General features: G+C 30.2%; 4 protein-coding genes across 6 annotated transcripts; 1 reads left to right on the plus strand and 3 right to left on the minus strand.

The window, feature by feature from the left end:
- The first annotated feature begins 5,561 nt into the window (after positions 1-5,561).
- On the plus strand, positions 5,562-9,703 carry LOC129321557 (protein RETARDED ROOT GROWTH, mitochondrial). The gene is made up of 7 exons (XM_054967357.1): positions 5,562-6,042; positions 6,921-7,032; positions 7,145-7,304; positions 7,385-7,533; positions 7,958-8,109; positions 8,653-8,767; positions 9,356-9,703. The coding sequence occupies exons 1-7, from the start codon at positions 5,741-5,743 to the stop codon at positions 9,491-9,493; spliced, it is 1,128 nt and encodes a 375-aa protein (XP_054823332.1). The 5' UTR covers positions 5,562-5,740; the 3' UTR covers positions 9,494-9,703.
- A 5,501-nt stretch (positions 9,704-15,204) lies between these two features.
- LOC129321855 (G-type lectin S-receptor-like serine/threonine-protein kinase RLK1) lies at positions 15,205-18,109 on the minus strand. The gene has a single exon (XM_054967782.1). It carries the CDS (start codon positions 17,934-17,936, stop codon positions 15,501-15,503), a length of 2,436 nt encoding a protein of 811 aa, XP_054823757.1. The 5' UTR covers positions 17,937-18,109; the 3' UTR covers positions 15,205-15,500.
- A 1,733-nt stretch (positions 18,110-19,842) lies between these two features.
- Positions 19,843-22,285, minus strand: LOC129323162 (xylan glycosyltransferase MUCI21-like). 2 transcript variants are annotated; one of them, XM_054969745.1, is made up of 2 exons: positions 22,000-22,285; positions 19,843-21,109 (listed from the first exon to the last, which is right to left on the minus strand). In XM_054969745.1, exons 1-2 carry the CDS (start codon positions 22,259-22,261, stop codon positions 19,989-19,991), a joined length of 1,383 nt encoding a protein of 460 aa, XP_054825720.1. In that variant the 5' UTR covers positions 22,262-22,285; the 3' UTR covers positions 19,843-19,988. The 2 variants fall into 2 exon arrangements, with proteins under 2 accessions (XP_054825720.1, XP_054825719.1); XM_054969744.1 differs by having other exon boundaries at positions 19,843-21,253.
- Positions 22,286-23,071: 786 nt separating this feature from the next.
- LOC129323037 (xylan glycosyltransferase MUCI21-like) lies at positions 23,072-26,731 on the minus strand. Of its 2 annotated transcripts, none has more exons than XM_054969576.1 (3): positions 26,516-26,731; positions 26,167-26,344; positions 23,072-24,500 (listed from the first exon to the last, which is right to left on the minus strand). In XM_054969576.1, the coding sequence occupies exons 2-3, from the start codon at positions 26,336-26,338 to the stop codon at positions 23,239-23,241; spliced, it is 1,434 nt and encodes a 477-aa protein (XP_054825551.1). In that variant the 5' UTR covers positions 26,339-26,344; positions 26,516-26,731; the 3' UTR covers positions 23,072-23,238. The 2 variants fall into 2 exon arrangements, with proteins under 2 accessions (XP_054825551.1, XP_054825550.1); XM_054969575.1 differs by having other exon boundaries at positions 26,167-26,355.
- Between the last annotated feature and the right edge of the window lie 814 nt (positions 26,732-27,545).

The following is a 27,545-nucleotide window of genomic DNA, read 5'->3' on the forward strand; positions in this document are numbered from 1 at the left end:
TTTGAGATTCAAATGATAGTTTATCGCATTTGGAAAGGTATTCATATTTCTTATTTCAATTCTTTTTATCAACTCATTTTTCACTTGCAGGATGTGAATGAACTGACATGATTATGTTATAGCTACAAGCATATTTAATTAACAGTGAAAAAGTTGTAGTGTAGCTAAACATTGAAATCATGCTATGGGTAATGATTACCGGATTGTTGTTTAAATATATATTGAAGCTGCAAAGTTTTTCAAAATTGATTTGTTTGGAAATTTTTGTCTTTATTCAGTCCAGTTAGGTGTTTTTGCTTTTGTTATTTCATTTAACTTAGTTGGCATGTATTGTGGATTTATAGTATTCCATGTGAATTCGTGTAGATATAGGATTTATTTAGTTTTAACTAATATTTTATTGAAAAATTAATTATTTGATTTTTTAAATTTTAATTTAATTATAACCTAATCCCTTGCTCCGTTTGGTACATAGAAATGAAAATGGATATAAAGATGGAGATAGATCTAGAAATGGAGATGAATATGGATTTTATGAAATTGAGAAATTATTTTTATTCAATATTAATGTTTAAAATATGAAAATACTAAAATATCCTCATCCCAAGAAAAGAAAATTGTCCCAACCATGAAATTGATTAACAGAGGCAAGCAACATCAGCCGTCGAATTTTCCTCCAACGAGTCATTTCAAATGCAATAAATTTATTGAAGTTTTTATAGATTTTTCTGTTATTAATAAATTTATTTAAATTATCAAATTATTCTTGTAAGAAATAAAACAATTCATAACTTATAAGTTTTTTTTTTAAATAGTCATAATTTTTTTTTATATTTACAACAATGTAATAACAAATTATAATTTTGTATGTTAAATTTTTAATTTGATGTTACATTATTGCGAATACAAGAAATAAAGTTGTGATTATTTAAATAAAATTTGTGAATCATTTTATTTATAACAAGGGCAATTTAATTATTTATACAAATTTATTAACGACAGAAAAGTTCTGAGAGACTTAAATGAAATTATGATATTTTAAAGAACTAAATTATTATTTATAGATTTTAAAAAAATTTTATTATCATTTTTCTTATAAAATATGACATTTCAAATGGGATAAATTTGAATTCCATTTTCAATTTTATTTTCGTGTCTCCAAATTTTAACGTGCCAAACAGGCCCATAAACATGACTCCAGATAACTTATTTCAAACATTGAAAATTCTAGTCCTGCGGTGAATGAAATGTTTACAATTTTCAATGAGTAGTTTGACATGGCACAAAGAAACCTTAAGAGAATTAAAATTGCTGCGACTAAGGAGCTGTTTGCATTTAGTTTTTGAAAAGTGAAAAGATCTTTTACAAAATAACAAATGAAAAATCAAACAATTCATAAAAGACTAAAGGCTCATTTAAATTTTAGTTGGATATAATTAATTATAAAAAAATTATTAATATAATTAATTTTAATTACAATTGATTATGTTATAATGTAGTCATATTTTTTTTTTACCAGCATAACATAATCATATTTGAATATTATTTTTTTAAATGATTTTTGATAGAATTAAAGATGTTTAGATAATTTAATCAGAATTAATTTTAGATATTCAAATTATTATAAAGGACATTGCTTTTGAAAATTAAAATATTAAAAAATTTGTATATATTATTAAATTTGTTCAATTTTATTTAACAAGTAAATATACTATTTAACTTTTATATCTAATTAATTATATATATGTATATATATATTTAAATTATATTAATACTAATAATTTAATATATGTAAAAAATAAATCTATAAATATGATATTATTAAGTTTGTTTTCCACTATTTTTTAATATATATAATAGTATCAGTTTAATATTTATTATTTAATATAAATATATTATAAGTCAAAGGTCCCACACATTTTGCAAGGAAGAAAAGCGATGTTGTACATGAGGTATTCGAGGTTGGGGGAAAAAAAAAAGGAAGACAATCACTGATGAAGAACCATACAGGGATATATATGGTATCTGAAAATATCCGACACACCATTAAAGTTGAATGCAGAGAATCATCAATTACAAAAGCTAGTGAGATGAGCTTTTTTGAAAACGCAATTGAGGATGCAGAAGGTGGTAATGGCAAAAAAAAAAACAAAAGATGTTTGGGCTTTTTCTAATAAAACCATGGTTAAGGCTTTCATAATCTAATTTTTTTTTTATATTGGCACCCAAACAGGTACTAAATACCTTTGGTTAGAATATGCATATCTCCAAACTAATGTTTTAGGATTTAATGTGTGTTTAGTTTTTAATTTATTAAAAATTAATTGGGTGAAAGTTCATTTAACAAAAATTAATGTAGTAAAAGTCAATGGTTATAATAAAATTTATATTTGAATATATTTTTTTAAAAGTCAGTTTAACAAACTAAAAGTTATTTGGATTAATAAAAATTTGTGTTTTTAAAATATACTTTTGAATATGTAATGATCAAAATGGACATTGATTTATAATAATTGATAATTTTTATTATATAAATATAATATATTAGAAGTGTTTAAAAAATGGAAAGAAATTTAAAATAACATAAAATTTAATATGTTAAATAATAGGAATAAAAAATATATAGTTTAATACTGGAAAAATTAAAACATAATAAGGGTATTATGGTCATTTATAAAAATAGGTACAATTCAACTCCCATCTGCAATTTCAAATCTGTCGAAAAAATAAAGTTGGCAAACTCACATTTCAACCCTATCTTAACCCACGTTTATAACAAGTGTGTGTTTGGTTATTTATACATATAATTTGTCAAAAAATTACCTACAATTTTTTATATAAAAATCAAGGGTAGCATAGTCATATCATAAATTAATGGATCACATTTATAAAGCACATCTCAAAAGCTAAAGGAAATCAATTTGGACGAATTCATATTCAATGACTTTTTCAAATTACATCCATAAAAGTACTTTCATTATATTTTTATATCCAAACAACTTTTAACTTTCAAAAAGTGTTAAAAGTACTTTTTAAAAGTTAAAAATAAAGTCATCAAATGGATTCATAGATTATCGAACTGGTTAGATCATCATTCAATTATAAAAATAACTCAATTTAACTTGTTAATTCCATTTAAAAATTGACTCATTTTAGATTGTTTTGAACCAAACAATTTTGATAGAGCCAAAATCAATTAGAACTTGAAATGGTGGATCATTTTGAATCATTTTTTTACTCTTATTTTAATAATAAAATTTTTTATTCCATTTAAAAATATTAATGTCAATTCCTTTTCGGGTTTTTATAGTAAAAGTTTAAGTATATAATTTGTTTATTAACATGATATAAATTAATCTGTAAAAAAAGCTGAAAATTCATTTACTTTAAGAGAACAAATAATGTAAATAACAAAAATATATATATGAAAAAAATAAGAAAATTAAAAATTAATATGTTTTGGTTGAACAACTTTGAATTGGGAATGATATTGTTATATTTTTTATTTGCGTTTTATATATTTTCATATATATATTAATTTTTTATTTAATTATTATGTTATCAATTTAATCACCAATTTAATTGACTAAACCATAAGAATTATTACCTGTTGACATTTTTTATTTATCTTATGACCTGGTTTTTAAAACATTACACCAAACTTTGTTTGGAGGGAGTTCAAAAACATTTATTCCATAAACTTTTTACTAGCTTCAGCATGTTAAATTGGGAGCTGGAGCATTAACGAGGAAGTTAAACATGTTAAATACCCTTTATCCCCATGTTGTCGTTAGATATGATTTTATGTGCTTTGAGGATAAAAATGTGGTTGATGTGGTGAAGCTAAACATGTTTATCCATAATTAATCCCAAATGTAAAAGAAATTATATAGTGTATGTAATTTAATTAGAAATCGTTGGCTAAAAAAAAAATTTAAGTAGAAATCAAATTATACATTATAAATAGAATAATTAATGCTAAATTTCCTTTTGAGTGTGTGTACAATTGTTTATATAATTTTTATTCAACATATCAAGTTTTATATTTTTACTTTTTGCCAGATTTATTTTTATTACTAAACCTATCAAATTTTATATTATTTATAATTTACATTCAATAATTATACTCATTTCAATGAGATCATACATTATATTTTTATAATTTATATTCAAAAATTAATATTAAATAAAAATTTTTCAAGACCTTTTAATTTATCTTAAACTTGGGCCTCAAAAATCACGATTTTGGCATAACCATTTCTTAAAAATTATTTATTATTCAGATACTATAAAAAAACATAAGATGTTTTTGGAAGTGATCAGAAGCTATTTAAAAAGTTTCAAAATAGTTAAAACATATTTTTAAAAAAAAATGATGATTATTTTAGTATATCAAATATGCATGAATTTGCTTCTTGTTGTTTTTGGTGGTAAGTTGTGGATTTGGTTTTTTTTCTTTTTAGAGTGTTTTTTGGCTTTGGTTATTAGTGTTTGTTATTTTGTTTGGTTATCAATAAATTTGTCTTATTTTTGGCCAAAAGAAAAACACGCACGAATTTAAATTTCCTATTGATTGAGAAAATATTAAACATTATATTGTGATATAGTGACATTAAGAAAACTTGTAAGTTTTCATATAAAAAGTAAACGGAAATACTTATTCATAACTTCCCCTAGACACACTTAAATTAAATTAGGAAAAACTAATCCTTGGATCTCTATAGTTTTACTCAAATTTTTAATCAAGTCCTTATGATTTTTTTTTCTTTTCATTGAATCCTTATACTTGTTATGAGAGTTAATTCTTGTGATTACAATCTGTTAAAAGCAAGCTTTTTGCTTTTAATTATTGATAGTTTTTGATCTAGATCGAAAGTTTTTGGTTTCATTATCATGTGCCCCCTTTTTGATGCAATTTTCAAATCATTATCGTGATTTGGCTCATTTGGGGGTTTAATAATGCTCAAAAAATTTGCATGTGAATGGTTTGCATCAAAAAACTAATTTTTATGATTAAACAAGATTGAATTGTAATTAAGCTGTTATTAATTTGAAAATTGAAAATTAAAATGATTTTCAGAAAATCAAACAATTTTAAATATAATATAAAAATTTTAAAATTGAAAAAACTGAAAAATTTTAAAAATTAGACTTTTACTAAAAGCTAATTTCTTTTTGGACCTTTCATATCTATATAATATAATTTGAGATCTTTGTTTTAAAAAAATGTTAATATAAATATTTTTGAGTTTATTTATACTTGATATAATAAAAATTCACATGTATTTAAAAAGTTATAAAATTATAATTTATAATATTATTGATTTATCATCATGTATTTTTTTTATTTACAATTATATATATTGTAAATTTATTTCTTATATTATTTATATATATTTATTTTTATTTAATTATTATAATTTAACTTATTACACCATTAAAAAAACCGGTTTAAACTTTCTGTTGTTGTTGTTGTTGTTGTTTTTTTTTTTTTTTTTTACCAAAGAACTTTCTGTTGTCGTTGTTGCTGTTTTTTTTCGGCCAAAAGCTTAAAATAGTTTGATAGGCATGCGAAGCACTGGGCCAGGCGCGGGGTTCGGGGTGAGAGACGGTGAGTCAGTGCGATTGCGTTGGAACAGCGGGCACGGTGAATAACGGAGGAAGAAGACGAAGACCTTCCCTGCCCTGCGAAATCAAATCACAGAAAGCAAAAGACAACGCTTATTTTCCCCAAAAGCAAATGTGTGGCAGATGGAGAACTGTCTCGCTTCTCCTCCGCCGCATAGCCGCTGCCTCCAAATCCACCACTCATCATCTCTCTTGTCCTCCAGAATCTCGCTTTCTCCCTCGTCCTCCTTTCAATCTCACACGCCGCTTCCTCAGTTTCGGGGCTTCTTCTGCAATCCCTTATCGGGTCCCCGTTGATTCCGACGATTTTGATTCTTCGGGTCCTCCTAATTTGGACCATAACTATGAATTGGGAGCTCAGGAAGACGGCGAATCCGTGAAAGTTCCCGTTAAAGCTTACTTTCTTTCAACCAGGTTCTTCCCTCTTCTGATTCAATCGATCTGATTGATGAGTTTGATTGTCGGCTTGATTTGTCCCCGTGGTCATTGTTTGGGTCATAATTCTTTTTATCTTGGGCATTCAAAATCCGTGGTTGCCCTTTACTGTTGGATTTAGAATGTCGTGTTAGGTAAAGAAGGGTTTTGGTTTTCTTATGCAAATTAATAATTTAGCCTTCAAAGGTGTACCGTTTAGCACATTTGGTTGTTAGAGTTGTTTCTTCACGGGAGTTAGTCCCTCATAAAGTTTCCTTTCAGTGGGTAAAATTATATGTAGTTATTTGGCTAATTTAGTACGCACCCATGGCAAGTTGCAAAAGGAACTAATTTGAATAGGAAATAAATTGAAGGACTAGAGTGTAAGTTATAATTATTGTATTTGTTGCTTTACTTATTTTTAATCATACGAGAGTGAGCGGTTGTTCAGTTTGGATACGCCTCATGTGACTATGTGAGAAGCTTCCATGATGGTGTTATGTGAGGAGAGAGATCGATACAAATTCACTTCAGTGATGGTTTTCATGGTTAACTCGACAATTTTATGTTTCCATCTCTCTCTATCATCATATGACAATGTTGAATTCTTCTTTAAATAAGAGGATTCTGTTTCATGGATGATGAATTGATTGTTTAGTGGAAACTATATTAATTGGAACCAGGATATTTGGTTTTTTGGATTAGAGGTATTTACAGCCTCTTCATTGGAACATGATCTTACATTATTTATTTTAACTGTATAGGTTGCAACCAAATTACTTTTATGCTTTTATTTTCTCTCTCTATCACTATCTTTGTTCACTTGTCCTGTTCTCTTTCTCTATTATTTGGCTGTCTCAGATTCTTAATTTTGGCAGTATAAACTTGAAGGACATTCAAGCTGAGAATTTAGGAAACATTATTCCTCCATCTTCTCGCTCATCAAACTCCATTGCCCTCCGATTCCGTAACTTCAATTCAGACACTAATGTAAGATCATCTAAAAAATCTCCTGTAGTGTTTCTTTTGGAAGTTTATAATTTTGTTTAAATAGAACATGAGTGATTTAACAACCTGATCAACATGAAGAACTTTGATACAGGGAGCTGGAACCCACAACAAAACAAGCAGCTATCGGTACATGGTCGTTTACCAGTATGGGTCTGCTGTTTTGTTTAATATTGAGGATCATGAAGTGGACAATTACCTGGAACTAGTTAAAAGGCATGCTTCTGGTTTGCTTTTAGAGATGAGGAAAGATGGTAATCTTATTTCATTCCGGATGCACTAATCCATCATTTACATCTTTGAATGTTTAACTTAACACGTTGTTCTGGATTAGATTATGCGGTCAAAGAGATGCCACGCTTAGTTGAGGATATGCGGGGAGGGCCGGACTATATAGTTCTGAAATCTCTGGACACTGATGGTATTCGCATCATTGGTAGTGTTTTGGGACAAAGTATAGCACTGGATTATTTTGTTTCTCAGGTTTTTGTTTTCCTTCTCTTTTCATGTTTGCTTATTGTATGTTCTTTGCAATTCTTTTTATGGAGAACGTGTTTCATACCCTTTTCTATCCCTTTATTCTTTTGCACTCCTGGTGTGTCCTTTGTTTTTTTCCCCCCTTTCTTTTCCTTTCCTTTCCTTTCCTTTTCTTCTCTTCCTTTTTTTGGATGGGAAAGGGAGTGGAAAAGTATGTACTCATGAAGCAGGTTGCAATTTGTATTTGTTGAACTGGCGTAGTTGCATGCCATAAAGATATTGAGTGCATGTTATGATTCTTCATGAACATGTCAGTTAATCCTGTAATGAACTATGTCCAGTGTCTGCCCAAGCTATTCAAAATAAAAGAAAATGATGGCTAGTTGATTCAAGCAGTTGAAAACTTAATGTTTCTCTCCTCATCGGTTAGGTGGATAGTTTGGTTGAAGAGTTTGCAGATATAAATCGTGGAATGGAGAAAACAGGAACTTTCACTATGGATAAGAAGAAGCTCCTTCAGCTCGTTGGAAAGGCCAATTCAAATTTGGCTGATGTGATTCTTAAAGTTGGCCTCTTTGAGAGGTATTGTCATCGTAATATTTAGGTCTTATTTGGTTACTAAAAAGAAATGGAATGGATTAGAAAAATAAAGGGAAAAATGAGACAGTCAAAAGAGATAGCGAATCATATTCATAAGGGAGAGGGGTAATTTAATTTGAGGCTGGGAATCATGCATGATTCATGAGATTTTTGGAGGATGAAATGATTCCAACATTTGTAGTATTTAGTATTAAGTTTTACCGTGCTTGTTATGAGGGGAAAGGGTGATTTAGTTCATTTTTCTATTGATTTTTTTCAATTCATTCTACTCCATTCCTTTCTAGTAACCAAGCAAGATCTTAGAAATTAGATAAACCCTTGTCTTCTCTTGTGAGTATTTGTAGAAGTTCTTAGGATCATTGTAAGAACCAAAATCTTCTAAATATATGTTAATAAAAACACACTTCATCGTTACTTTTCAAAAAATAAAAAAGGCTTCATCTTTTGCAAGAGCATTTAAGGTTAGCTCACAGATTTCTTCTCTCAGCTTTCTCATTAACGTTTTATGCTGAACTAATTAATCAGATCGGAAATTGCTTGGAGGGATGCAAAGTACGCTGCAATTTACGAGTATCTTAGGGAAGAGTATGAAGTTGCACAACGTTTTGGAAACCTGGATTTCAAATTGAAATTTGTCGAGGTATTTCTGCTCTTTTATCCATTTTAAGTTTCTGAAAGTATTAGACACTTGATTTAAACATGCCTTTCAAGATACATAGACCAAATCAGAGTTTTTAGTAGGACTTCTAACAGTTTTTGCTTTATTTTCCTGATTGATTTAGTTTATCTCTTTTACACTGCCTTTGGATGTTTTGTTTTTCCCATCTAGTTTCTCAATAAAACTATGATATTTGATTCAACAATTACTAGTAATTTGACAACGTACCTTCTTACTATAAGACACCTTTTAAAAGAGATCGATCATCCTTAATTTAATGCAATTGATGGGTATTAATTATGTTTTTTCAATATTATTCCTATTTAGACTCATTAATTATGAGAGAGAATGGAATACAAATTTAAAAAAAAAAAATCATTTAAATAAGAGTAAAATTAAAAGTTTATTATATTTTCTGACCAAGTTAATGGTTTAACCACCTCTTCATGATTCTAATGAGGTGGTTAAAAGTGACTTATAATAGGGATTGGAGTATATACATTTGGAAAAGAGAAATGTTTTTTTCTTAAAATAAAGGCTTACGGTCTTTTTTGATTTTGTTGTTGGCAGCATAATATTCATTTTCTCCAAGAAGTGTTGCAAAACAGAAAGTCAGATTTCTTGGAATGGTGCATTATTTTCCTTTTGTTTATTGAAAATGTTATATCTATATATGAGATTCTTCGGGATTCAAGTACAATTTCTTAGCTAGAGAAGTTGGAGCTGGATTTTTTATCCTATGTAGCCCTAGTTCCAATTTTTGATTAGTTAATTATTCTTTCTTTTTCATTTTGCATTTATGATAAAGAAAATTCATATGCCCCTTGGTTTTGCTTTAAAGCTTATAAATGACAAGGGAGCTGGGTGAAAATAATTTGAAACTAGTTGTCTATGAGAATGGCTATCTGATCATCAAAATCTAGAGTATGAAATTTCTAGTGCTTTTTTTTGCTTAGCATTTAAGAAAACCAATGAGGGTGTCATGCATTGCATGGAGTCTGAGAATTGAATTGCACTGATTGTGACCCTTGAATTTTGTGGCTTGTTAAAATTTTTATGTTATAAGATTCGATATGGTCACTGAAACTTACCGACTTCCATATTTTTTTAAAAAAAATATGATAATTAAAATATATATGTAATGATAGTCTGATTCACGCAACACAATGGATGCTATTTGTATGTACCATTTGTTGACTATGTCCTTAATGCTTGTTATTGAATAAATCATTCCCTAAAATGTTTTAGGTTAAAATATACTTTTATTCTTCTAACTTTATATAAAGTTTTAATTTTATCATTTAATTTTGTAAAATATTTTTTAAGTTATTTTCGTTGGTTTTAGATGATTATTTTTTGTATTAATCATTATTATTTTGGAAAAAAATTAAACCTAATATGTTAACATTTGAGAATGTTTTGTCAATATTTAAAAGTTTAATGTAAAAATTTATTGGAATAGAACTAATAATGTTAAAGTTAAAAGATTAAAAAGATACTTTATAAAGTTAAGAAATTAAAATGAAATGTTGTATAAAATTAAAAGACTAAATGTATACTTTAGTTAATATTTTATTATTATCAATTTACTATTAAAATTTTGGGTTAAAGAATATTTTTGTCCCTCAGGAATTTGCTATATTCTAATATTTCATGTGGTGAAATTTCCAACTTCAAATTTTCAAGATGATGCATTGAGTATTTTATCATTAAAAAGTTAACTATCATCATTATTTGATTTTGAAATTGTAGAAGATGACATCGAAAATTACAACATAAGACTTTCAAAATTACATATGAGTACTTTATAAAAAAATTAATATTAATTAAGTCTCTTAAATTATATATAAATAATAGGATATTAGTGTCATTTTTTTATATACATAAAAGGTTATTATTTTGGTGATTTAATTGATATTAGTTCTTTTTAGCAACGTACTTAGCACATTATTTTTAAATGTTGAAAAAAAAATTACTTTACATATAAATTTAGGATGTCAGATACTTTTAAAAAATAATTGAGAGGTAAAAATTTTACTGTTATTAATTTAATGCTGACGGGAACTTTGATAACAAATAGAATTGAACGCTTGGAGTATTTATGTTCGATATGGCACACTATCTCCTGATGTGAACATTTGGAAGAAAGAAATAAGTTTCAAACGTATCTTATTGCAGATCCACTTTTGAATTCCTAACTGATTTCTAGCAAACATTGAAACAATGTGTTTGCTCAAAACTTTAGGATTAAATTGTTGGCAACAAATATTTAGAATAAATTGATGACAATAATACCTCTCAAATATCATTCAGGTAGATCACTCTCTTTATTTTGCAAAATTGTCTACAGCTTTAGTATGTGCAAGGCAATTGGCCATGTGAACATGAATATTATCTCCTCCTATCGATAATACAAGTCATTTTTTAAAAGTTCTATTTGGTCCAAAATACAAGATATTGGTTAACTTATTTTTTTTTTCTCATTATACCCTCACTTCCTTTATAATTCCTTTTGAGAAAATGGTTAATGGAAATTTCAATTGTTATTATTAAGGTACTTGTTTAGGACATTTAATTTAGATATAATTGAAAAGATGTATAATTTTTTAAAGGGTTAAAGGATAAAAATATTTAAAAACTTTTTTGCCATGAGTATCTAGTATCATTAAGTCAATAAAAGTGTAAGGGTACTCATCAATATTTTTTTTAATGAGGGTATTCTTTCCCAAACTGTTAAAATGGTTTAAAATTTGTTAATGTGAACCTAAGATGTTGGGTTAACTAGCAAAAATACTTAAAAGCTTTTTTCTAGAAACTTTTGGTACAGTGATGCATGGTATTTTTGCACCTTAAAAAATCTCCTTGGTATTTTGAAGAAAAAGTTTTAGGCATTTTTACATCTATGAGTGAATTTCTCTCATCTCTCTATTTCTTTTTCTCTTGATCTCTCTGACTCTTTTATTTCTTTCTGTTCTTTTCTCCAATCTTTCCTATTTCTCTCTACCTCTTTTTATATTAGAGTTACACTGATATAATAGATGCTCTTATTATTTTTTATTCATAAGTATTTATGTATCATTATTGACTTAAGGATATTGAATGCTTCTAGTAAAAAAGTTTTAAATATTTTTACCCTTTTAACTTTTTTTTTTTTTGAGATCAAGGTTTTAGCTAATTTGTTTTAGAAGAGTAAAGTAATTATCAATGTTTTATTTTCTGTATTGTGAAACTAGAGGGAGTACTTTGTTAAGGGAGAGAACTGCAAGACTTAAATGTGAGCTTGGATATTAATTAATGATTGGTACATCAATGCTTGTGTGATGCAGAGTTTATTGTTTTTCTTCAAACAAAAAATTCATTCAAAGAAAGTCACGCTGTTGACAAATAGGCACATCACCTAAAACAGAAGAAAGAGACGCGTTTGTTTTGGCGTCTGCACAAGTGTTAATGGATGTAAAAAAAAAAAAAAATCTTAAGCTATTTCCTCTTCGTCCGCACCAGCACAGGGGCAATCCTGGTACTTCATTTTACTTTAGAATGATTTATGCTGTTTATTTCAATTAATTTTTAAATGTTTTTAATATTATATTTATTAATATAAAAGATATAAAAAATTTTAATATTAAACCTGGGCTGTCTTTAGCGTTCGTTAAGAAATAAATACCATGACACTTATCACTTTTGATGAGATTTGGATAATTCAAACTTAACAATTTTTATTTTTATTTTATATTTATTAAAATAAAATTTATAAAAAATATAAAATTTTTTAATTAATATGTTCATTACCAATTTAACTAATACAAATTTAACATAGACAATTCAATTTAATATTAAAAAAATTTTATAATTTGGCTATTTAAATAGATTCTGAATAGTTCAAATATAATCTGAATGATTTACTTTAATATTAAAAAATTTATAAATTTTATAAATTAATTATTTAAATGTCCCCTAAATCATATAGATTTAATATTTTTAAATTTTTTATATTAATAAATATAATATTAAAAATATTTAAAAATTAATTTAAATGAATGCAGAGATAATTTTAAATTGAAATGGAAAGCCATGATTGCTCCTAGCCTAATGAGCACTCGGCGTCGAATGCAAACGCTCTCTTATCTTTAATATAAGATGAATAAATTTCATGCTTATTAAAAAAATATCAGTTATAATTTTGAAATTATAAAAAGATACAACTTTTTTGATTTTACCCTTTTTTAATTAATTATTATAATAAATTGTTGTTTAAGAATTCAAATAACAATAAATATATAAAGGATAAAATTGAAAAAAATGTATTAATTGTTTTAATTTCATCATGTAATTAGGACAAAAAAAACTTCCAAATTTTGTAAAGTAGCACTCCCTCTATTCCAAATTATAGGGCACTTTTGAAAGAATTTTTCTATCCCAAAATATAAGACAGTTTGAGTAGATTAAGGTTTCATTAAATACACTAATTTTAATATTACCCTTTCTCTCTTTATAATTAATTTACATCTCTTCTCTTTTCAATATATTAAATGGTGGGTATTTTTAAAATTTTATATTTTTATTTTGCAAAGATAAGGCTGTTAAGTATATTTAATAAGATTTATTAGTATGTAAAATTTTATCTAAAAGTGTCTTATTTATTTGGGACTGAAGGAGTATTTCTTTTACTAACTTCCAATTACACGTGTGTTCATGGGTGGATCAACGCAGATGCAAATGTGCTCTAAAGGAAAACATCTCCTTGCTATCAGGCTAGCTAGTCAGCTACCAAATGACCAATTCCAGGAAAATAGTACGAAACTAAATAGAGGACTACAATTAAAAAAAAAATTCTTAAATCAAATCTGTTCGGGACCTTCCATAAAATTGGAATGATAAAGAGAAGATTAATGTAATCCCAGTGCGAGGAAGACTCACACAAATCGAAAAAGAAAGAATTCCTATATTAGAAACAAAAAAATCATGGAACGAATCTCGACAATTAGCGTGTTATAAAATTGAGTTCAACAAAGGGAGAATTTCAAGTAAGGATTCTAGAAGAAAGTTAATGTCGAATCATGATTTTTTTAACACTAACGCTCCCAAATTCAATACTCCTTCTCCCATTTTTCAGTATTGAAATTTCTAAATTTGATAATAAAAGGTTTTTACTTGTGATTCTCTCTTCAACAAAATTAAACAGTCAGGTTTAACTACTAGAGCGTCCAAATCAAAATCCTTCATCTTGTTGAAGCTAAAAACAGCAAATATCTACAACTGCACCAGTTTAATCTTCATGACATTATGCGGATCTCTGATTCTCATTTGACTTATTAACCTTTACAGCTTCCTGTTCAGTTCAAAAGCAGCATTTGACAGTCCGAAAATCAGACAAACTGCTACTAGCTGAACTGATAACCCAGGTTACTGAAGGCTCCTTCTGCTAAAAAATCTTGTTGCATCTGGCTTTCCAAGCATACCAACATATATAAGTAAGCAAATACAGCTTGACTAAATTCACAATTCTTCAAAGAGGATAAAGTCAAGGGGCAAGCAAACCACATGTATTTAACCCAATTGAACATGAGAACATGTTCAACAGATTCCACGTGATGGCTACAAAGGCCACAAAATGGGGAATTGACACAGCCACGCTTTCTAAGTTCCTCTTTGTCTTTGGTTGGTAATGCTCTATTGTAAGATCTCCAGAGAAAGCGCTTTATCTTTGGACCTTTAGAGACCAAATAAACTTCAAAAGCTCCTATGGTGTACCTGTTGAAGGACCTAAGCCATTACTATATCCCTGCTGACCAGTTGTTTTCTTCTTCAACCATTTATGACCCGTTTGAACAGAGTAGGTGCCTTTGGATTTGCCAATTCACATAAATTTATAGTTACCTTTGTCAACATTAGGGAAGTTAAGATGGTTCAATTTCCAAGTACCCCTATTAATAACATTAACCAATTTTAATTTTTTTTTCCTCAAGTATAAGGACTAGGGTCCATCAGTAATAGAGATTATCTCTCTCACGGTATTGAGAGCAAAGAATAGACATCTCCCAATTAAATTACTACATATATAAGAGCTAAAATTCAAACTTTCAACCACTTCCTTAAGTGATGAGAGTCTCTACCACTCATACCAACTTTAATTGGTTGGTACCAATTTTTAAGTTTTACATCATAGTTGGAATATTAGCATATGAAATTTTGAGATAAGGCAAATCTGGGGCCGAGGGTCTTTCCCAAGATTGCCTTAAAATTCACAAGCATAACAACATGCAACAAATCAGGGGGGAATAACAAGATTGTTATGTAGACTTTGAAATAATGAGCCTACAATATTATCAACTGAAATGACATCTAAATTGAGTCAACAAAACACCAACGATAAGTCATTAATTGAAATAATGTTATCAGCTTATTAATAAGTAATTAATGTAATTAACCGAACAGAATATCAAACTTAGTTGAAAAAAAGACTATACAAATCTTACATTTTGGTTCCTAAGCTGATATATCCATAAAGTTAGCATAACTAAATATGTTTTTGCAAACATTGTATGGAATACGAGAAAATGGGTCATATTGACTCGTAAATAGTATGACTTATTCTACATTTCATAGTTTATACTAATGATTAATTGACATAAGGAAAATTATAAAGTTCTCAAACGATACAATAATATCATAGCATACACCAGCCCATGCTTTCTCAATCATGCTAAGTGAGTAGCTAATATAGATATTGATTCTCACTGTTTGAGGTCTGGCATGGTGGCGTAGGCACTTCAACAACACCTTCAAGCATCTGAAAAACCTTTTTAATGGAGGGTCCAAGAGTTGGATCCTCTTGAACACACCAAATGGCAATCATCACCAATTTTTCCAGGTTCATGTTGTCATCCAATGCCTCTTGATCTTGTTCAACCAAAGCATCTAGAGAACCTTCTGTGAAGCAATCATAAGCCCAATCTGCTAAGATTGCCTTCTCTGCATTTTCTGAATCCATTTCCACACTTCTTCTGCAGCAAACAATCTCAAGTAACAATACACCGAAGCTATAAACATCTACTTTAGCCGTGATAGGCATGTTCTTGAACCATTCAAGTGCAACATACCCTTTTGTTCCCCTCATGGCTGTGTACGTTTGGCTTTGATTCATGTTCAAGAGTTTGGCCAACCCGAAGTCAGAGATTTGAGGATTAAAGAAGTCATCGAGGAGAATGTTTTGAGGCTTTATGTCACAATGGATGATTTGGGTGTCACAATCCTCGTGCAAATAAAGAAGTCCTTTGGCAACCCCAAAAGCAATTCCTAGTCTTAGGTTCCAACTTGGTTTTGAGTCATTGAAAAGAAGACTTGCCAATGTGCCGTTGCTCATGAACTCATAAACCAATAACCTTTCTTCTCCTTCCTCACAGAACCCAAGCAAACGAACTAAATTCTTGTGATGGGTCTGACCAAGGACGTTCACTTCATTCTTAAATTCCATCTCATTTTCTTCTTGCAAAAGAAAGTTGTTCAACCTTTTGACTGCCACATGAATTGTAGAACCCATGTTTATGACTCCTTTATAAACTACACCAAAAGATCCTCTTCCTAACTCATCTATGAACCCATTTGTAGCCTCTTCAAGCTCCTCATAAGTAAAACAACGCAAAATGGATTTAACATCACCGTCTCTTGGATTGACACTCTTGATCTTCTTCTGGAATATGTAAATGAAGGGAAAGCCTAGACAGATTGATCCAATTAACATGATGTTAAGAAATGCCGAACAACCTAATAGCACAGGGAACACAAAAAACATAGGTCCCTGATTATCTCTCTCAATGATAGGAGGACCAGTTTGGGAGGAATTGCCCTGTACCTTTAAAAAGGCCTTAGAACCATCTAAACTCGGGTCATCTCTGCCATTTTTAAGTGGCCATGTCTTCTTCCAACAAGTGTCACCTAATCTGAAAATTGAAACTGCACAAAAGCAATCTTCGAAACAGGCCCGTTTGCACTCTTCTTCAGTAGAAGGACTTTGAATATCATAATCATTGAGAGGCCAATCAACATTTGTTAACGTGACAACTTCATAAAGATGTTTCCTTTGACTGTGCTCTTCTTTACAGTCTATGAAATATGGTTGACAGCTACCATGTGGATCGTCAGGATCTACTAAAGAATAACCTTCTGGGCATCTACAAACCGGCCTACTATTATTATCCAAAGTGCAAATGCTGTTGTATCCACAAACGCCTGTTCCTTCACTAACTAAAGATGCCGTACAGATATTATCTGGTTGAGACCAAAGAGGTGTCCAAGTTTCATTGCCATAAGAACTCTTTGGATGTTGATAGAAACTGAAAACTCCATTGTAATCAAGAGTAGCTCGAAGATAAAATTGAGTGGGAGAGGGTGTTGCCATGTCTGAGAAGACGACTGTATTATTATTCTTTCTTAAAACATACAAGTCTCCAGACTTGTTGAGGACTAATTGAATGGCGGGGCTTGATGTATTAGACTCAACAGTTTCAGTTTCGAAATAATTTTCATTAGCGTACCCAGATGGTAAGTTTATGGAATGCATCACGAGTTTACCATCATCCCGTAGAAGAAGTTGGAACCGTCCCCTAGCGAAATCTGTCTCTGATTTTCTAGAAGAAAGCATCCCTCCTTTTCCCAAAACTTGTGATGGCAGTAGGGTGTCTTTAGGATCTTCGAAAGCCTCCCAAACAGAATTCAAGCTCCTATCTTTGAGAACAAAGTTGCCGAAGTCATTCAAGGCGCCAAGAACAACAGAACCAGAAAGGCTATCTCGAGTAGTCCACAGAATCTGACCATCAGGAGAAGTAAGCTTAAGCCCTTCTGAAGCAGTAAGTTGAACTCTTGACCCCTTTGGAGCAGGATGGTCTCCATTGGCGTACCAAACGATGGTTCTGTTTGGAATCTTTGCATACCAGGTGGAGAGCAAGAAGAAATTATCATCTTCAAGTTGTTGAAACCCAAAGGCAAAATCTCCATAAGGCGAAACCACCCATGAGGATATGCTGTCTCCTGCAGTGAGTGAATCACCCACCCTTAAACTATGACTGATACTTCTGGTTTGGGCAATAACACAAATGGGTGGCACACACAGGAAGAGCGTACAGAGTTGAAGGGGAATCAGAGAAAATGCCATTCCCAGAACCAATTTTACTATCACAGATGATTCCAACAAGAATGGATCGTTGAGATACAAATGCCGCAAGTCAGGGTCAACTCTTACTGGCCATGTGTTATACGTCTCTCTGACTATGATTAAAGACCTTTTTCTCTTTGAATTTTCAAAAGAGCTCGCCAAGCATGCATGAATGGAATAATGCGCACTAATTCAAGCTCCATAAACGTTGTTTTCCGTTTTCGCGAACCTCTTATAGCTAAATTGATTCTGGGAATGGACTTTGAGAGATAAATGCTACAAGTCAGACTCAAGATTTCTTACCCGTGTGTTAGAATTTATAGAGGTACTCAGTCCATTGATCATGATTAAAATATTACCGCATAATATTCTTTTAAATGTTAAAATGAAAATATATTGCTATTATTAAAGAAATGCGAAAAATTAAATTATTAAAAGATTAATTTTTTTTGAAGAAATTTTTTTTTTTAAGAAAACAATGAACTGTCTTTATGGCAAAGTAAATCATCGTCTTAAACTGCTTTAGGATATTCTCATTTCTTCAAAGCATTTTTCAAGTGATTTTCACCCGTTACTTTTAACATACTGTGAAGGTTTGAAAGTTTGAAAATTTGAAAAGTGAAAGCCCTGCAATGGTGTGGAGCTTTTCTTTGGTTAGCTTATTGAAATAATCTTACCAATTCTACAAGAAAAAAACGTGGATTGAACATTGCTGATATTACTCGCGTGCTTATTGATTACGATTTGCCTGATAAGACTTGTATGGGTATTTCCCCGTTATGGAAAAAAAAAATTAGGGGGGAAAAATCAGTAGATAAATATAAAAGAGAATGAAAATAAAAATTTATGTTTGAAAAAAAAATAACAGTAGACCTTAAATTTAGAGAGAATTTCAATATAGGGCCACATATATGACTTTATATCAAATCAGATCAAACAAATTCTAAAAATTCACATAGGACTTAGGAATTAAATTGAAAATAAGTTTTAAAATGAAATGACAATATTGCCCATTCTCCTCACATTGCTGCCCCTTTTCAATTCTCTCTGCCCTTTGCCCCTTTCTAATGTGAAATCATGAACCATTTTCCGCTCAATTTCAAATAACATTTGGATGGATGAATTTAAGTTAAAAATTTAAATTTAAAATATATTAATTTAAATTTTAAATTTAAAATATATTAATTTAAAATTTTACATTTAAAATTTATAGATTCTTAATTCGATGGTATAAAAAAATCTCAAATTATAATATTAAAATCATTTATTTGAATTTTAAGTAAAATTTTAAATTTTAAATTTTATGTTTGAATTTAAATTTTATGTTTGGTGCTGCACAAATTTTGTTAGTTAGACACATCAAAAAGGAAAAAATTGAAATTCAAATAATTCAATTTCTTTTGTCCTTATAATGATTCAAATTAAATACTTATAGATTATATTAAGAGGAGATCAACAAATAGTTATCAAGAGAATTAGTTATTAATTGTTCAATTAGACGGGTATAAACAAAACCCATATAACCAAAAACAAAAACAGGCAGTGAAATAAAGATTCAAATATTTTACTTTTGAAGCTTATCAATTTCTATTTTGATGACTCTTATCTTATATTGTTTATCTATCTCTATCCATCCATAACCTTATTTTAGTTATTTTATTTTCTATTAATACATTCTATTTCAACAATCAATCAGGATCTAAAATATATCCATTTCCGTCAAAACTCAGAAAAATCTCCACTAAACAATAACTAAATTACTAACACCTTTGTACCAAAGTAATAACAAACAATTACCCAAAAAAAAAACGAAAGTAATAACAAACAAACAAATAAATCCCCACACTCGAGGCGGCAGATTTATCAGTTTATTCGAATTTTCAGAAGCAGGATTCACAAAGCATGATGAAAAACGAACAAAACATGAGTGCGATTGGCTATATATATAAAAATATAATTGACATTACATTAAACAAAAATGAACAAGAATGCTTTTTTCTCCTCTTAACCACACAAAGAATTAACATTAGATGGCTTTATATATTTATTTACTCATGAAACACCTTCCTCTTCTTGCATGAACTTGTAGGCCTTCTTGTAGGCTTCCTCCAAATACCCTCTAAACCTAACCAAATCTAACTTTACATTTTGCTCCTTCAAATATATATTCATTAGCTCTATTGGCCAACCATTCTTTTGTAGAGCAAATGGGTTTCTCAGCATTAAACTGTCCCTCCCATATTTTCTCACCAAACTACTCTCTTTCACTTTAATCCTATACTCCATATATTCCAACTTTAAGCCTTTCACTATACTCCCAAAGAATGCTTTTGCTGCCCATTCAACCCCAATTGGGACAATTTGCATTAACATTGATCCTGGTCGAAGGAACAATGAGTGTGTAAGTGCAGCACCGTGAACACCGATCAAGGCATGGCATGAACTAACAAGTGCATAAGATTCACGTAGTGACGTGTTCTTCTTAGGCTCAAAAACAACAACATCAAAACCTACTTCTTTCATGACTTGAATGGCTTTCCTTTGGTTCAATATCATTCTCCCGGTGGTGCCTTTTCGACTTGCAAATACGAGCCGTGGCTGAGAAATTGGCTTCTTGGGTGACATGCTCGAGTCATGGTGGCTATTATAGGCTTCATGTAGGGTGTTGCGAAAATGCAAGTATGTCTTTAAGGTTGGTAATAATGTGTGGTTTATGGTCATGAAACCATGTGAAATGAGGCCTACATGAGCATAAGGAAAACAATGGGTTTGGGTTTCATTTTTCAGGGTAATAATTGGGTGCTTCGTGAATATATTTAGTAAATTTGCATACTTGGTGGGCCACCAATCAGGGCCCTCGGATATCACAATCACAAAACCTTGATGATCATGGAAAATTGTGTTGATTGTGATGAACAATGGGATAAATCCATCGGTGAAATCATGGAAGAAGTTTCCGGTGTACCCACCAACAGAGAATACCAATGCCGGCACAATATGATGGACCTTGCATGGTGGGCTTTGTGGGCCTGAGATAAGGGTGATATTCTTTATCTGGGCCATTATAAAGTCTTCAAATTTCCTTGGATAAGGCTTTATCTTCTCCACAATTTTGGGCTTGTCAGATCCATTGGGGCCCATAACGAAGAAGGTACCTGTAGTAGGGTCCACAACTGTGGGCCCACTAATGTTGCAAAGATCATAGCGATTGGAAGTACGGTCGCACCTAATTTCGGTGGACGTTAAAGGATTTGATAACTGCCATGAATTTGTTGCGTTTAGTTTGATTTTGACTTTGAAAGATGCATTTTCTGATTCTGTAATTAAAAAAATAATCAACAAGTTGATTCAAAGAAATATTATGAATAATTAAAGTAAAAAAGTGATACACAAATCAATTATAATTTTGAGTCTTTTTTTTCCCCTAGCTGATTGTTTTAATTTGAGTCATAAACCATGGAAGTGTTAACCAAATTATCAGTTGGCCGAAAAAACAACCATGGAAGTGCGAAGATGATGTGGCCATCCCTCATATATGTTTAAGAAGTAAAATCAAAATAATGTTTTTGAAAAGTAAAAAAAAACATAAAATAAAGTAATTAAATTTTTATTTTATTTAAAAATAATTTTTCTCTCTCTCACACACACACACATATATGAACAACATTTTTTTGGTCTGAATATAATATAGGTAGACAAATATAGTTTATGAAAGATTAAAAAAACAGTTGGATATAACCAGTTTATAGATATATTTAATTCTTCTCTTTTTTATACTCTTATTATCTGTATTGAATTGTCTCCCACACTAATGAAAATTATGGTGACGATCTAGCTAGCTAATTGAACAATCCTTGGTTGAATTATCAAAAATCTATTCACGCTATACTTCTATTTCTTCAAATTCACTATCTTAATTTAGAACAATTGAATTGTTTCCACACGTATGTACTGATTTGAGACTTTATATATATATATATATATATATATATACAATTTTGCGCTCTTCTAATAGCTAATCTTACTGAAAGATGAGAGGGAATTATGAATAATAGAGGCATACCTTGCGGAGGTTGATTTCTTGATGAAGTTGCAGAGTAATTATTAGAAAGTGACTTTGAGAGATCAGCTGAAGAAGAAGAAGAAGGCGAAGAAGACGACGATGAAGATGATGATGGGGCAAAGATATTAATGGAGGATAGCGCAGAGAGCTTGATCATCTGTGCAGTGATGAGAATTGAGATCAAGAACAAAAGACCCACCATTGTTAACCTTGAAGAAACTGAACATTGTCCCTTCATCTTCTTCTGATCACAATTCATCATTTCATCGAAGTCACATACGTCTTCTTCAAGATATAACTGAAGAGACAGAGACATTAGGAAAAGTGAGATTCGTTGCTTGCAGTTTCAATATATATGATCTTTCAACTTTCAAACGTGACGTGCCACTTGTCTTAAATAATTATTTACAGATGCATGAGCCAATGTCATTATGTATACAGCCTTTTCTTCGTTGTTCACTAGTCAACAACCCACTATACATATTCTTGTGCACGAAAGTTTTGCTTCCTTCTTTTAAACTTCTCCCAAAATGAAAAATAAAACAGAGATGTCAAGCCTAACAAGTTAATGAAGTACCTTCCAGATTTTTCAAAATATAATGAAATTTTTAATCCTTCAAGTTTATTTTAATTATCAATTTGATTCTTCAATTTTAATTTTTCTCAATGCAGTCCCTTTACATTTTGTTAAATTATTATGTGAATTTTTTTTATTTTAAAACACAAATTCACTTTTAAAATAATTTAATGTGTAGAGTACATTGATACTTGGTATGTATATAGTTAAATGAGAATAATTTAACTCTCAAATTAATTTAATTTTTATCAATATAATCTCAAATTAATTTTTAAAATTTTAGAGTCTATTTTTTTTTCTATCTAAATAGTTATACTTTTTTTATTAATTAATTTACTTAGTTATCATCAATATTTTGTTATTCATGTCAGCAAACTTTAATAATATGTTGGTAAAAAAACAAATGTTAATAATGTAACTTTCTTTTTAAACAATAAGGACTGAATCGATAATTAAAATAAACTTAATTAGAGAATTAAATTAATAAAAATTAAATTTAAAATATCAAATTAATAATTGAGATGAACTTGAAAGACTAAAAGTTACATCAGTTTATTTTAAATAAACAAACATCACAACAAAAAAATTTAATAACAAATTAACAATACATTAATGCATATGTATTAATTAATGAATGGCTTCATTCTTGTTTCATAAGGGGATTAATTTTGTCTTGAGTGCTCTTTGTCCATAAACTCTTTTGCCTTGTTATAGGCTTCCTTCAAGTACTTCCTAAACCTAATCAAATCCAATCTCACACTTTGCTCCTTCAAATAAATATTCATTACACTTGATGACCAAGATTTTCCCTTCAAGAATCCTACAGGATCCTTGATCATCATATCTTCTTTGCTATATTTTTCTATGAGGCTACTCTCTTCAGTCCTAACCTTATACTCAACATATTCCAATCCCTTTGCCCTAGCTGCATTCCCAAAGCATGCCTCCGCCACCCACTCCGTCCCAAGCGGCACCACCTGGACAAGCACGGCTCTCGACCGGAGAAACAGTAAATGCGTTAGGGCTGCACCGTGAACGCCCACCATTGCATGGCTTGAATTGATGAGTTCAAAAGATTGGCGCAGTGGAGTCGTGGGTGTGGGTTCAAACACAATGACATCAAACCCTACTTTTTCCAATTCAACTTTGACTTCTTCCACGTTCAACAATTCTCGTCCACTGCCACGTGGACGATTCATGAGCACAACACGTGGCCGGCGAGGATTGGAGATGTTAAGATAAGAAGGATGGTTATTTGTCCCATAAGCTTTGCCTAGGAATTCATGAAAATGATTTAGTGATTTTGAGTTTGGCATTCGGTTTTGATTTATGGCGAGAAATCCATGAGATATGAGGCCAAGAGTGGCAGAAGGAAAACAGTGAGTGGAAGTATCATTTTCTAAGGCAATAATCTGGTGCTTGCTAATTTTCTGTAGCAAGGTTACGTACTTTCGTACCCACCAATCACGAGCCTTGGAGATCACAAGCACCACGTCTTGATCTTGATGGAAGATGGAGTTGACGGTGATGAAAAGAGGGATGAACCCGTCACTCATCTCATGAAAGAAGTTTCCGGTGTACCCTCCCGCACTGAATACCAGAGCCGGGGAGCTGTGGGTGACATGGCAATGTGGGATTGGTTGTCTTGAAGTGATTATGGAGACTTCCTTAATTCTCGACATGGTGAAATTTTCCAATTTTCGAGGATAAGGACGAATTTTCTGGACCGTTGGATGAGTGGCTGATGGGTGATTGATGAAGAAAGTGGAGGTGGTCGGGTCCAACACTGTTGGGACGTGAATGGAACAGATGTCGTAGAAATAACGAGAACGGTCGCATGTGATTGCTTCCGCGGGAGGAGGTGGCGAAGAAGGGACCAACGTGGGTTCCACTTGCACTGTTGACCCTTCTGATTCTACGTTTCCTTCATAAATCAAACAGTAAGTGTTTAATGATTAGACCACAGAAGGATAATAATAAATTTGCAATGATAAAATAAAAATAGATAAAAAAATTAATAAATTTCATCTCCACAAGAGTAAATCTTGTTGAATTGATTTCCACTATTTTTTTATATGACAAACCAGTAAATGAATAATATTTTTATGTTTGCATTGATTATTATGAAAATATAATAATGTTGACATGTATATATATATATATATGAAATTATGGAAAATATTTTTGTATCCTGAGAAAGGAATAAAATGAAGTTCTTCTTTCTAATCATGAGGGGCTGCTCATATAAAAAATATGTATAATTATTTCAATAAAGTCAAAATACGGTGGTTGAAAATCTTGAAACTTCTAAATTCAATTATTCCACCCCCAAAATTTAGACCCAAAAATCTTTGACTAACATATACATGCTGTATAAGTTATATTGTGACATAAATATAATATGTGTAGTAGACAGATAGCTGGCCAAAATATGTGTATGTCCATATAGATATAGATATGATTGAAAATGATATAACCAAGCAATAATATATATGCCCATATAGGGTGTATCTAACTTATGATTGAAAATTGTTGAGTATACGTATGAACATTATTCAAGAGATCATTTCACGAGGCCATATTCGTTGCCTCTAACGGTGGCAATGATGATGGGGCTATAATGTCGGAATTTTGAACTGTGAAAATTAAAGTATTGAAGTTGGCAAAAAAAAAAAGAAAAAGAAAATTAAAGTGTTGAAATCGTAAAGTAGACAATTGTGTAATCAAATTAATTTTGAAGAGCATCACACTTTTGTGCTTGTGACGTGATACTATGCGTGGATTAATCTTATCACCCTGCTCATTCTCCAAGCAGCCAAAAGAGTAGTAGAGTGGAAATAAACCCAAAGATAAACCCACTCTCACCAACATATAAGTCATTATTAATTAATTTATGTTTTTCAAAAAGTGTTGGTTAAAATCTTGATTTTATAAAAAAATTTCACAATTTTTCAATCATGCTCTTGAGTACAATAAATATAACATTTAATTTATTCAAAATGTTTTTATTTATTATTCAATAAATTAAGGACATAATTGAAAAAATATATAATTCATAGCCCAACGTTCCCTATTGTAGTCCAGATGGAGCAGTAATTAATTAAGCTCTAAATTTCATTAAGAAAATAGTTACGTTGGGGTTGACTTTAGAAATAAAAAAATTCATATTTAATTTTTTATAAAAATACATTTCATATATGTGTACATTGCATGCAGGATAGAAATAATCCACATTGATTATATTTAATAAGTTGGGTAACATGTTATAAGCTTTATAATTTACGGATCGATTGCTAGTTATTATATTTTAATGACATGTTTAGAACAATACTGATGATTAATTATAATTTATTATTAATAAATACCATTGAATATAATAAAAGGGCTTTTAAAAAACAGTATATAATTAATCACACCTCAAAAATAAAAATCACTCAATATTATTAAAAGAAAAATTAGAATAATTCTCAAACAATATATATATATATATATATATATATATCCCTATTCAAGAATTTAATAGCCGTCCCGATGGAAAATGACAATTAAAAAAATATTGAAACTAAAGACGATTATGGTTTAATGCTTACCATGACTTGTATTGCCAGCTTGAAGATGATGATGGTGTGCTTGACTCAGCCTGAGCCTCCCCGTTGACGGCGAGTACTTAATCTCCAACATCAAAACAAACAAGAACGCCGCCGCCGTGATGAGGCACCCACCGGCGGCCATGGCTGTTCTCGGAGTCTTCTTCTTCATCATCAAAAACTGCAGAAATTCTGGTCCTCATTGAATATAATGAGTATTGATATCAGTCAAACAAAAGTATTTTGGATTTAGAATAGTCGAGTCTGGATTTATGAAGCTATATACATATACATATATATATATATATATATATATGTATATATATATATCAAAACCTGTAAGGTAGTATACCTGATCAGATTGGAATGGAATCAATCGGATGAATGAATCTCTTCTAAAGGATTTCAGAAAACATTAGTTTTCTGAGATCATTTCTGGGTTGAAACTTCAAATATTAAGAGAGGGAGGAGGGAGATAGAGAGAGTTGGGTTGAAGGGATTATGGTCTTCGATCGGTTCAGGTTCGAGCCGAAGGAAGAGGACGCGTCGTTCTTTTGTTTGCGCTCAATCTTCCTTCTCAATTTAATGTCTCCAATATTAAAATGGGCCCCGTCTATTAATACGGACCGGTTCACATTCATATCATTGCCAATTATTACCAATTAATAATAAATAAAAAAATTAATTATTAATCTAATTATATAATTTAAACCAATTTTTAAATTAATAAGCTAGAGTTGGGAATTTAAGAAAGGCAAGCCTATTTAGGCTTGGCCTAAATTCAAACAGGCTCAACTTTTTAAAAAATCTGAATAGTTAAGTATGGCCTAAATTCCTTCAGGCAACCCAAATACTCAATTTTTTATTTTTAAAATCATTTTTAATTAATTTTTTTACTTTAAAATTAATTATTTTATTTTATAAAAAATATAAAATATATATTTTTGATACTTTAACGATGTATATGGTTCAAATGTATGGTATTTTAATATAAAATAACCTAAAATTTTAAGAATTAATTAATATTTATTATATTTTATATTTTTTTAAAATAAAATTTTTTATTCAGGTATTCGAACTCGAATCCAATCAAATTTGGGCTAGTCTGAATAAGTTCGAACATTAAAAAACCATATTTTTTTAAGTTCGGCTTTAATTTTTTTTCAAGTAAATTTGGGCTAGTTTGTCGGGCTCAGCCCAAATTATAAACTCCAAAATAAACCCAATAACTTGGAAATTATCATACACATTCCATACTCTCAAGGTTAGGATTAGGAAGTCCTTTTGGCCCCACAAAAAAAAAAGGATTAGGAAGTTATTATTTTTTAAAAAGGTACTCCCTCCATTTAAAAATATAAGACATTTTTTGAAGAGTTGGATAT

The sequence above is a fragment of the Prosopis cineraria genome, unplaced genomic scaffold (assembly GCF_029017545.1).
Source record: "Prosopis cineraria cultivar Desert tree isolate PC_DT_omini unplaced genomic scaffold, ASM2901754v1 PC10, whole genome shotgun sequence".
NCBI lineage: Eukaryota > Viridiplantae > Streptophyta > Magnoliopsida > Fabales > Fabaceae > Prosopis > Prosopis cineraria.